The sequence below is a fragment of the Hemitrygon akajei genome, chromosome 1, assembly GCF_048418815.1.
Source record: "Hemitrygon akajei chromosome 1, sHemAka1.3, whole genome shotgun sequence".
In the NCBI taxonomy this organism is placed as follows: Eukaryota; Metazoa; Chordata; class Chondrichthyes; order Myliobatiformes; family Dasyatidae; genus Hemitrygon; species Hemitrygon akajei.
This window is the reverse complement of record NC_133124.1, coordinates 172,941,955-172,955,079: the sequence shown is the minus strand read 5'-3', so window position 1 is coordinate 172,955,079 and position 13,125 is coordinate 172,941,955. Positions and strand designations below refer to the sequence as shown.

At 46.8% G+C, this 13,125-nt stretch overlaps 1 protein-coding gene across 1 annotated transcript in view; it reads right to left on the bottom strand.

Moving 5' to 3' along the window:
- Positions 1–5,508: 5,508 nt before the first annotated feature.
- LOC140726124 (myelin-associated glycoprotein-like) overlaps positions 5,509–13,125 on the bottom strand; it is a 37,650-nt gene continuing 30,033 nt past the window's right edge. The window contains exons 8-10 of the mRNA XM_073042125.1: positions 9,626–9,719; positions 6,447–6,528; positions 5,509–5,697 (exon numbers count right to left, since the gene is read on the bottom strand). Of these exons, the coding sequence (XP_072898226.1) occupies positions 5,509–5,697; positions 6,447–6,528; positions 9,626–9,719 (365 nt within the window). The remainder of the gene's footprint in view (positions 5,698–6,446; positions 6,529–9,625; positions 9,720–13,125) is intronic.

Genomic DNA, 13,125 nt, shown 5'->3' with positions numbered 1-13,125 from the left:
AATTGCCCTCCTGTGTCCGGTTGACAGTGGCTTTGGGTATCAGGAAGTGAGCGACTCACCACAGGGTAACAGTCCCAGACCAACCCCACCATATGTGGATGGTCGAGATGAGTGTCTGGTGATCACCCCCAGAATGTTCAGGTTACGGTAAGTGATGATGACCTCACCTTGAACATCCTGAGGGGCGTTGAATGTGGGGCCATCACTGAGGTAAGGGGTAGCAGGTCAGACTCTCTCTGGTTGTAGGTGGTCATTTCCTGGCATCACTTTGGACAAATGCCACTTGTCACCTGACAGTTTTGGGGAACACTCGGGTGCCATCCCTGTCCCGAATGGGGTTCAGCATCTTGAATGCTTGGAGCTCAACTCATCTCTCTATAGACCGATGGGATGAGTTCTAATCCACCTTCAGATTCTCCTGAATGGGCCTTTTGTACAAAGAACTCTTGATCTCCGAATGTTCCTCGCCATGGCCCTTCACTTTATTGTCTGCTTGCACTGCACTTTCTCAGCAGCTGTAGCATTTATTCTGCATTCTGAAATTGTTTTTTCTTTAATACTACTTTGATGTTCTTATGTATGGAATGATCTGAATGGCTGGCATGTAAACGAAGCTTTTCACTGTATCCTTGTACAATAATAAACCAGATACCAATTACAATCACAGTGCCATCGTGAAATTAGTAACCAGAACTTCAGTGCTCTCCTTCATGTCACTGATATAAACTGTAAAAAATAACATTTATTATTCACTCAGAGGAAGTGAGCTTCACAGGCTGAAATGGCATTTAATCCCCCATCCCTAATTGTCATTGAGAATGTGGTTGTGAGCTGCCTTCCCCACCCCAGGGGATTGACGGTGGAGGATGCCATGACAGCAATGCTACTCAATGTCAGAGAAATGGTTGAATTTCCCTTGTTGGATATCGTTACTGCCTGGCACTTAGATGGCAAATGACACGGGCACCACACATCAGCCCAGGCTGCGTGTTGTCCAGCATTTGGCTGTGGACTGCTCCATTACCTGGGGAGTTGTGAATGGTGAACACGGTGCATTTATCAGCTCTGACCCTCTGATGGATGGAAGGTCATTGATGAAGCAGTGAAGATGTTTGAGCCCAGGACACCATCCTGTGGAATCCCTACGGGGACATCCTGTAACTGAGATGATTCATCTCCCACCACCGTGATGTGATAGACCATAAGGCCGAGCAGCAGAATTTTGCCATTCAGCCCATCGTGTCTTTCCTTCATTCTTTCATGGCTGATTAATTTTCCCTCTCAACCCCAATCTCCTCCCTCTCCCCATAACCTTTGGCACCCTCTCTAATTCAGTTCCCATCAATCTCCTCTTTAAATATACCTAATGACTTGGGCTCTATGGCTGTCTGTGGCAATCAATTCCATAAATTCACCACCGTATGGTTAATGGAATTCCTCCTCCTCATCTCTGTTCAAAAGGGTGTCCTTCTATTCCGAGGCTGAGCCCTCTGGTTCGAGACTCTCCCACTATTGCAAACGTCATCTGCATGTCCACTCTCCCTCCCTTGGCCTTGTATGATTCTGAGCAGTGGAGGACTCCAGTGTAACCAGGGCCCCTAATACCACACTTGATCAAATGTGGCCATGATGATGAGGGTAGAGAATGCCACCTCACCCTGGGAATTTGGTTCTCTTGTCTGTGTTTGGATCCGAGCTGTGATGAATTCTGGAGTCGAGGTGACTTTAGTGGAACAGCTTCTGTGAGCAGGTTGTTGCCAAGCAACTGGCCGGGTTAGATGTGTCCTGTTCAATGTGGATAGGATCTACTCAGGCAGTTTGTTGGATAGTTGCCAGTGATGTAGCTGCACTGGAACAGTCTGGCTAAGGAGGTGGCAGGCTCTGGATCACAGGGCATCAGTACCATTGTGAGAATGACATCAGGAACCATGGTCTTTCCTGTGCCCAATGTCATCTCTTGTTGATATTGTGGAGTCAAGCAAACTGACAGAAGACTGGTGTCTATCATGCTGAGCACCACCACAGGGGGGTGAAGTAGATCACCTGCTAGGACGGGTGTCCATCGTGACTGGGACCACTGCAGGAAGACAAGGTGGATCACTTGCTCAGCCCTTCTGGCTGAAGGTGGCAGCAAATGTTTTAGTTTTTGCTTTGGCTCTGATGCGAAAATCCGAGGCTGCACACTGCCCTTTGTGGCACACCATTCATCACATCTTCCTCACCAGATTGGTTAGTCCTCCCCTTTCTCCCCATCAGCCAGCCCACCTTGACTTTATGTGTTGTCTCCTGCACCTATTTATCTCCTGAAATAACCTTTGATGCCTCATCACAGGAAATCAAAGCTTTGGTGGGACCATTCATGACAAAATTTGGGACAGGGTAGATGTCCAACTGTGCAGAGATAATGACACTGAGCAAAGAGATGTGGAAATGGACGGTCCTCAAGATCCACTCCCTTGGAAGTGATCAACCTGGCTTCTGAGCCCAGATCAATGCAACTCACCCAGTTTTCCTCACCTATCCACCCACACCCACTTCCCTTGGATGGGACTGGACAAGGTGCACCAGGCAAGACAAGGTGCCCCTGGGCAACCTCAGACATTACCCATATGCCTTGAGACATTTCTGGACACACAAGAGTGGTCTGTCCATCAATAAGCAATTGCAAACTCTCAGCAAGAGGAAATAGCTCTCAATGCTGTGATTAATCACACACCAATGGGCACGTTTACATGGAGTGCTGCCAAAAGAAACCAGCATTCATCATTAAAGACCCCCCACCATCGAGGCCATTGATAAAAAATTTACTTTGACTTTGGCATTGAGGGCATCACACAGTTCCCAAAACCACATAAATTGGACCGGCTGTGGCTGAGAGAGAAAATGCATAGTCGTTGGACTGAAGCATGTGTTCTGCTTCACTGAGCACATTTCAACAGAAGTTGTCCCAGGTGGGAGTGTGCTCAGGCAGTGTGACATGTTGACATTAGAAACATGGACACAGGGAGCTGCATTGTCAAGAAGAGAAAGGAAATCCAATAGAAGCAAACAGTTCAGAGATGTAAAACTGATAGACCTTTAATCCCACTCTTAATAATGTAACATTAGACAAATCCTCTGTGGAGCATGCACTCAGTGATTACTTTATTAGGGACATCCAATCATCTGACAGCAACTTAAAGGCATCCAGACATGGTCAAGAGGTTCATACCAAGCATCAGAGTGGTGAAGAAATGTGATCTAACTGACTGACTGTGGAATAATTGTTGGTGCCAGACAGGGTGGTTTGAGTATCTCAGACCCTGCTGATCTCCTGGGATTTTCATGTGCAACGGTCTCTAGAGTTTACAGCGTGTGGTGTGAAAACAAACAAACAAAAAATAGAAACTGGTGAGCTGCAATTTTGTGGGAAAATGCCTTGTTAATGAGAGACTCAGAGAAGAATGGGCAGACTGATTCAGCTGACAGGAAGGCGACAGTAGCTCAAATCACCACAAGTTACAACAGTGGTGTGCAGAACAACATCTCTGAGTGGACAATAGGCCGAAGCTTGAAATGGGTGAACTACAGCAGCAGAAAACCACATAACCCGTAATATCAGGACAAGATCGTCTCTGTTCCACTATTCAATTATTCAATTAATGTGACTGATCATTGACCTGATCGTCACTTTCCTCCCCTAACCTCATTCCATTACTATCCAACAAATCAGTTCAATCACTAAACACAGGCAGTGTCTGAGCCCCCACCACCCTGCGAGTAGACTCCCCTTCACACGGAGCCCAGAGCTGGCTGCAATATTTCAATTGTCCAGGCACTTTCTTTGGAAAGAGAAACTGATCAATGTTTGAGGACCACGTATGATTTTGGCGAGATATCTCTGCCCTTGAACTTGGATCCCCATACAATTAGTGCCAATGCAGTGTTTCCCTTCACATGCCCAGCGTACCTGCGTTGTAACCATTAGCAACCTGTGCACAGTGAACTATGACAACTTCCATCGAGTCACAAGGTCGGAAACCGGCCCTTCCCCCCACCTGGTCCATGCCAACCAAGAGTACCATCCAAGTGACCTTTAGCCCATATCCCTCTGTCCATGCAACTGTCCAGGAATCTTTGCCTCAACCACCTCCTCTGGAAGTTTGTTTCACACACAGATCAGACATGAGCTGAAAAGATGACCCACCTTTCCCCCCCCCACCAAGTTCTCAATAAATCTCTCCTTTGTCATCTTAAACTCTGTAAGGTCACACCTCGTTCTCCAGTGCTCCAAATTTCAGCCTGTTCATCCTCTCTCCATAACTCAGTCCTTTGAGTCCTGACAATTTCCTCAGAACACTCATCTTCACTCTTTCCTACAGCAAGGCGACAAAAATTGAACATTGATTCCCTAACCCTGGGTAAAAAAAAATGTCTGTATTCAAAACATCTCATTATTTTACCAAAAAAATCTTTGTCTTCCTGCTTTTTTCCCTGACAAACTTGAAGTCAATTGTCTCAAATGATATTGGAGCTGCAGAGTCTGGGCCCATTCACTCAGCCTGTCTCTGTACGTTGCACCCACCCCCCACCCCACCCCCACATGGTCTCTGTCCTCCTCAGTTTAATGTGTTTCTGTCTGTGACACCAGCATGAGGAGGTAACCTGGCAGAGTTCAGTACAGAGACCCAGCGGCCCTCTGGGGCACTCCCAATTTATCCCCACCCCTGACACTCGGATATTTTGAAGTCCGCTCTCTATTGTCACGTAGGATATGGTACAAGAGTCCACAGCAGCGAGGGTGACCCAAATCGTCTCTAAGTAGACCGATGAATACCGGCCATGGCCCCCCACCCCTCAGCTGATGGGAACCAAGATCCTTCTTCCCAACAGTGGTACACTGTCAGAGGTTCCTTCAAACCTCCTTACCTCTCCTCCCACAATGCAGTGCTTCCTCCTCACCTTCCTCCCCACACTGGGGTGCTGCCTCCACACTGACCCTCCATAGCATTGCACTCCTTCCACACTGCCCCTTCCATATTGCGGCTCTCCCTCCTACTGCCTATCCCACAGCACGTTCTCTCTTCACTGCCCCTCACACAACGAGGCTCTCCCTCCTCACAGTCCCTCTCACAGCACAATGCACCCTCCTTACAGCCCCTCCCACAACGCAATGCTCCCTCCTCCCCACCCTTTCCACAGCATGGTGCACCCTCCTCACCACCCCTCCCATTATACTCCCCCCACCCCCGAGCGGCATTCACTGAGTGATGCCATCTCCTCACTGCGCACCCTCGACCAGAATAGAATGTGATTTTATTTGTCTGAATCAGCGAGTCTCCAGTTTCGCTTGATATGAATGAACATGATTAGAAAGTAGGTGGTAACCTGGGTCTGTGGGACCCAGTGCTCTGTGGGATCCTGCTGTGTAGTTGGCTGCAATGTCCCCTACAGCACTGGCCATCTCCCTGAGAACCAGAAGGATCTCTCCCCAACCTCCCCCCTCCCACCCACCAGTGCTGTGACCCCTTAAGCTGGCCCGATTGACTGGAAGTGCAAAGGTGCGTAAACGACCGTCTCCCCCCTGCGAACAGGGCCCCCACCGCCGGGCAGTTCCCTCAGGCTGGCATACACCGGGTCACACTCCTCCCCCTCTCCAACGGGCATTACTGGTGAAACTTCCTGTGGGATCTGGCTCGTCCTCTGTCTCTCCGTGTCCTGGGGCAGAAATAAAAGCAAATCTCAATTCTTCATCAAACACCATTGAACTGCTCACTCCCCATCACGAAACTAATTCCACAACCTCTGGATTTACTTCCAGGACTCTACAACTCAGGCTCTCAATATTTATTACTTATTTGTTTATTTTTACTTTTTAGTTTTCTATTTGCAGATTGTTGTCTTTTGCACGTTAGCTGTTTGCATCAATGATTTGTGGAGTTTTATTGTTTCCCAGTTTTTATTATGAATGCCCACAAGAAAATGAATCTCAGGATAAAATGTGGTGACATATATGTACTTTGATAATTAATCTACTTTGAACTTTGAACAACGACGATAAGCATATTTAAATGCTGTGAACACTGGCTAATGAATAACAGGCTGGAACCCTGTTGTGAACACCATCCTCTTGTTCTTTCCCCTCTCCTCCCTCATCTCTTCTCTTTGTTACTCTCTCACCTCCCAATTCTCTACGAGTCTCTCATTTTTGTCTAATTCATTCATTCCTCTCTTGTTCCTCCTCTTTCTCTCTCTCCCTCTTTCTGTCCATCCCTTCCACTACCTTCATCTCTCTCTCATCCGCCCTCCCTCTCATTCACACACTCATGCTCCTAAACCCCAAACCATGGCAGTCTGTGAGCAACGCCTCATGGTGCGACACCCCACCCCCCACCCCCCCAATGTCCCTCCCGCAGCGCTGTGCTCCCGGTGTCCTGACATTTACTGGACTGAGCTCTGACCTGTACCTGAGGTGTGGTCAAGTATGGACTGGAGCTGACGGTCGTGTCCAGGATCTCCAAGGCTCTCTCCTTGGTCCGTGCATCCCGTCTGGAACAGCAGAAGTTTGGCCCAAGGTTACAGAACATCAGAGTGTCAGCCTAATCCCCACCCCGATCCCACCTCACTGTGACATCCAGACCCTCTGATACAACATCCTCCACTGAGGCTGTGGAGTGGCACCACTCTGCCCCTCCTCCTCCTTCCTCCTTCTCTTCTCCCCTCTTTTCCCACCCCCTTCCTTCCCTTCTCCTAACCCTCTTCCTCCCCACTTCCCCTTTCCCATCGCCTCCCTTAACCCTCCTCCACCCATGAGAGACAGATAGAGGAAATATATCTGAAAGTTTAATAGTTTCCTTCTTGGTTTGAACGCCTCACCTGTGGTGCTGACAACTGACCACTGATCAAGGTGTGACCACCCAAGCGCTGTGTGACCACGGGATGACAAGGACCAGACTGGAAGGCAGGGAATTCCCAGTCTCCCTCATCGTGCTTTTGGATCTGGAGCTCCCTTTGTTTAGGTTGGTTTATTTTATCATGTAAGTTATCACATACAGACGCCGTGTACGTCCTCCCCGTGACAACGTGGATTCCTTCGGGTGCTCTAGTTTCCTCCTACATTCTAAAGACGTACCAGTTAGAAGCTCGATTGGTCATTGTAAATTGTCCTGTGATCGGCTCGGGTTTGGGAATGAAGGGTCTGTTTCGTGTCTTGTCTCTAAATAAATAACTTTGTCATCTGTAATGTACAGTGTTGCTGCTAATTGCCAATAAAAACTATTCACCCCCTTGGAAGTTTTTATGTTTTATTGTTTTACACATTGAATCACAGTGGACTGAATCTGGCTTTTGTGATTGTCCAACAGAAAAGGACTCTTTCACGTCAAGGTGGAAACAGATCTATGCAAAATGATCTAAATTAATTACCAATATAAAACACAAAATAATTGATTGCATAAGTATTCACCACCTGTAATATGAGACACCAAATTATCAGTGGTGTAGCTAATTGGTTTGAGAAATCACATTAATTAGTTAAGTGGAGATCTGTTTTTGGAGACCTGTGTATGGCCAAGATATCTCAATTGATTGTAGTAAAAATACACCTGTATCTGGGAGGTCCAACTGCTGATGGGTCAGTATCCTGGCAAAAACTACACCATGAAAACAAAAGAACACTCCAAGCAACTTTGCAACAAGGTTATTGAAAAGCACAAGTCAGGAGATGGATACCAGAAAATTTCCAAGTTGCTGAATATCTTTGGAGTACAGTTAAATCAATAATCAAGAAATGAAAAGAATATGGCACAGTTGTAAATCTGCCTTAGCAGGCAATCCTCTGAATATTGAGCGACTGTGCAAGAAGGGGACTAGTGAGGGAGGCCGTCGAGAGATCCATGACAACTCTGGAGGAGTTACAAGCTTCAGTGACTGAGGTGGAAAAGACGATGCATACAACTGCTGCCCAGGTGCTTCACTAGTCGCAGGGAGAGTGGCAAAAAGAAAGCCACTTTTGAAAATCCTCACATGAAATCTCGGCTAGCGTTGGCCAGAAGGCATATGGGAGACTCTGAATTCAGCTGGAAGAAGGTTCTGTGGTATGATGAAAACCAAAGTGAGCTTTTTGGCCATCAGACAAAATGCCATGTTTGGCGTAAGCTGAACACTTCACATCACAAAGCAGCAACCCTACCATGCAAATGTGGGCATGCTTCACTGCAGCAAGCCCTGGAAGGCTTGTGAAGGTAGAGGGTAAAATGAATGCAGCAAAACACAGGGAAATCCTGATTTCGCAAGAGAACTGGAGAAGATTTGTTTTCCAGCAAGACAATGACCCCAAGCATAAAGCCAAACCTACACAGGAATGGCTTAACAATGACAAATGTAATGTACTGAAATGGCCAAATCAGAGTCCAGACCTCAATCCACTTGAGAGTTTGTGCTGGATTAGAAAAGGGATGTTCGCTCATGATCCCCATGCAATCTGACAGACCATGAGCAGCTTTTTTAAAGAAGAATGGGAAACATTGAAGTGTCCAGATGTGCAAAGCAGAAATAAACCTCTCCACACAGACTCAAGGCTGTAATTGCTGCCAGAGGTGGATCTACTAAATACTGACTTGGAGGTGGTGAATACTTATGCAATCAGTTATTTTGTGCTTTATAATTGCAATTAATTTAGATCACTTTGTAGAGGTCTGTTGTCATTTTGACACAAAAGAGTCTTTTTCTGTTGATCAGTGTAAAAAAAACAAATTAAATCCACTGTAATTCAATGTTGTAAAACAATAAAACATGAAAACTTCCAAGGAGGGGTGAATACTTTTTATAGGCACTGTATACCACCAGTATGTAGGATGTAACAATGACTGTGAATGTTTGTTGATTACTAGTCAGTAGAGGAGATAGAGACAGGAACAGATGCAGACTCAATCGAAGCAGTCACCCACAGGCAGACAGCAGAGGGTAGGATTTGAACAGAAGCTGAACGTTCCTCACAATTGCACCTGGCCCCCCAACACCATCTCTTTACTCAAGAAAGCACAGCAATGATTCCATTTCCTAAAGAGATTGAGGTGCGCGAGGCTATCTCCTCCCTCTGTTCTAACCAATTTTTAACAGGAGCTCCATCGAGAGTGTCCTGACCAGCTACATCACCGTCTGCTATGGCAATTGAAAAGCATCTGACCACAAGACCTGACAAAGGATTACAAGGGCTGCTGAGATGATCATCGGGGTATCTCTTCCACCCATCCAAGATGTTAACCAGGACCCTTAGGATTGTCAAGGATCCCTCCCATCCGTCTCACAATCTCTTTCACCATCTTTGTCCCCTCCAGCACCCCACCATCAGGCAGGAGGAACCATAGCATTATGAGAAGGACTGTGAGGAAGGGAAACAGCTTCTTCCCCACCACTGAACTCCCTGACACCACCCAGGTCTCATCACTTATGAAGTGTTGTTAATGCACCTTATGATCAATGTCAATCTTTTAGAATATATTTAATTATTTGTTAATTTATTTGTGGTAGCATTGCAGTATGTGTTGTGTACCTTTGCCCAGAGGAACGATGTTTCATCTGGTGATATAAATTTATACATTTGAAATGACAATAAAACTGAACTTGAACGTTCATCTGGACTTACTTCTGGATGTACTTGTAGATGAAGAATCCAGCCAGTAGCATGAGAATGACATTGCTCGTGAGTAACACTGTGATCCAAACAGCAGAGACCCCACCTGTAACATCAACTAACAGGACAGTTTCAGAATAGTCCACTGTACAAGTCAAACCCTTTCTCATTTATGGACAGACTACCGCACAGGATCCTAAACAGTCGCAGAAAGTTGCAAACTCAGCTCCATCATGGGCACTAGTCATCTTCAAAAGTTGAAGACTCAAAAAGGCATCGTTATAGACCCCACCACTCAGAATATGCCTTCTTCTCATTGCTACCATGAAGGAGAAAGTGCATCCTGAAGACACACACTCATGTGAGGAACAACTTCATCCTCACTGCCACTGCCTCACTATTCTTTTCGCTTGTTGCACTACTTATATAATTTAATTTAATTTCTATAATATAGAGCTTTCAAAAGTATTCATTTTATTGTTTTACAACACTGTATCACTGTGGATTTCATTTGACTTTTTTAATACCAATTAACAGAAAAAGTCTCTTATGTGTCAAAGTGAAAACTGATCTCTGCAAAGTGATCTAAGTTAATTGCAAATTCAAAACACAAAATATTGGTTGCGTAAGTATTCACCCAATTTTAACATAGCAGACGAAATCATCTCTGGTGCAGCCAATTGGTTTTAAAAGTCACATAATTAGTTAAGTTTTCGAATGGAAGATGGACTCTACCGTGGCTGACCAGTGAAGCCAGAGCCAGAGTAAAAGCATAAGAGAGGGCATAGAAGGAAGCCAAAGCTAGTGGGAAGATAGAGGATTGGGAAGCTTTCAAAAACTTGCAGAAGGAAATGGATGTAACCCTCAGGTTTGGCCGGCGGCGTTAGTCTCGGGAAGACAGTCTCTGGCCCTGCCAAATGTGTGAAATCTGAGGTGTACAACCTCTTGCTTGTGTGGATGCTGTGTGATCTGTTCTCCCATTACAAATCAGTACCACGAAATAACAGAAAGTACAATTGAAAGATTTAACTCTTTAATTCTTAATTTGACTAAAGGGTTAGTAAAGAGAAACAAAAAGAACAGGGCCCATTTTAACGAAACAGTCTAATGTGCAGGTTGGAGCTCACGGCTTCCCTTCCGTCGGTCATCCATCAAATCCCCCGGGCCTCATCAACTCCCAGCCCCACTCCAAGTCCACTTCATCCTGCTGTCTACGACCTCTCCTTTGCAGCGTCTTCCCTCTTCATCTCTTGCCAAACGAAAGACCCAGATCACCTCGTTCTCAGGCACACAAGAAAGAAAACACTCCCTTCATTGGACAGCGCACATTCCAAAGCCTCTATTTTCTCTAGCCAGAATGCAAACACTGCTGCTACAGAGAAACCATTACATTAGCAGTGAAACCTTTCCCAGGGCATTACACTCTCCCCCCGCCAAATTTAGTCATGTCCTCATGACATTGAGATAATTTGCCAACACTTCCTGCAAAGCACAAAGTCCATCCCAGGTGTAAAAGGCCGTGACATAGCTCCCCACAGTGGGGGCCACTCTCTGTCCCCTGGTGCTACATAGGCCAGCCTATCCGGTGGTCTACTGATTCTTTCAGACCTCTGTACCCCCTCATATACGTCTTCATGTTCCGACTGGGGATACTTCTGGTCTACCCGATGAGGCCTCCCCCAGTCTATCCCTCGTGCCCTCCTGTAACTCAGACCCCTCTGTCCCTGGGCTGAACCTCGCTTCATCCCTTTCAGTGTCCTGCTGCAACCCAGGCTGTCCACAGATAATAGCCCCCGCTCCCCCCCACCCCCAATTCCACCTGACAGTGTGGGAACAATTGGGAATCTCTTCCTCAATCAGCGGGGAGTTAGCAAAAGGCAACATATTCCACAAACCCCAGTCCCTCATCCTCCGAATCACAATCCTACTCATGGCGGGGGCCAGTCCAATCTCTCCTGCAGTTGGTCCTGTAGTCGCTCCGCGTTGCCTCAGAGTCCTCTTACTAGGTGCAGGCTCCAGGTCAGGCTCTGGGTCAACCTGCACATCTTGTCCCAGAGGCAGAAGGTGGTTCCAATCGAGATTCTTGACAGGTCCATTTCCATCCTCTGGTTTCGCCCAGAAAACTGGTACATTTGGCATCTGACTCTCCACTACATAGGGCGTAGCCGCCCAGCGATCAGCCAACTTATGCTTCCCAGGTAGCCCCAAATCCCTATGAAGACTCAGTCTCCCGGCATGAGTTGGGAGAACCTAACCCTTTGATCATACCTCCTTTTATTTCCTTAATTCTGCTTGGCAGCCAGGACCTCAGCCAATTCATAAGCCTTTCTCAGCTCCCTTCTCAGATCAGACATACTTCAGATATGTCTTCAGTGGTAGGTCATCCTCATCAGTCCCAAAACCAAGGTCGATGGGCATTCTCGCCTTATGCCCAAATATCAGATAATATGGTGAGTACCCGTTAGCTTCATTTCGGGTCTAGTTGTAGCAGTGGACCAGATGTCCAATACGTTGACTCCACCAATGCTTCTTGCTGATCTCCACGGTTTCAAGGATATCCTGCATTGTCCAATTAAACCTCTCGGACTGGGGATCACCCTGTGGGTGATAAGGAGTAGTCATCGACTTCTGGACTCCGAGCATGCTTGGGAATTTCGAGCCTACTCTCGAAATCCTGTCCCTGATCACTATGTATCTGCCTGAGAGGCCATAATAAATGAAATACTTCCCTCGTAGATGGAACACCAATCGTGAGTTGGATAGCAATGAGAGAGGAGGCAGTGCACAGGTCCAGGAGCAAAGATTAAAAGGGGAAAGCTTTGTGAGAACTCGGCTGTAACCGGCACACCAATCATGAATTGGAGAGCAGGGAAGGTTCAGGCATAAAAGGAAGACACGGTCATTGAAGGAGTGGTCTGAGACAGAGTGGTAGGGCTTTGGCTCATTCAGGCTTCAACAAGATAAGTGGGTAGGTGGACTACATATTTTCCTTGCATTTATTTTTCTGGAGGAATAGACAGCAGGTCTGCAGGGTTACTTTGCTTTGGGTGTCAGACGTGGGAATCCCGGGAGTCTTCCAGTCTCTCAGATGGCCATATCTGCACCAGGTACACGGAGATGCGGCTCCTGAGAAACCATGTTAGGGATCTGGAGCTGCAGCTTGATGACCTACAGCTTGTTAGGGAAAGTGAGCAGGAGATAGAGTTAGTCACCGTGAGGCTGCAGGAGTTGGACAATTGGGTGACGGTCAGGGAAGGGAAGAGCTCAAATAGTAGAGAGCGTCCCTGGGGCCATCCCCTTCAGTAATCGTTGACTCATTTTAGATGCTGTTGGCGGGGGTGACCTGACAGAGGACGACCACGGCGATCAGGTCTCTGGCACTGAGCCTGGTTCTGTGGTGCAGAAGGGAGAAGAAGATGAGGAATGCGGTAGTCATAGGGGATTTCATAGTGAAGGGAACAGACAGGAGGTTCTGTCAGCCTGATAGAGATACCCACATGGTGTGTTGCCTC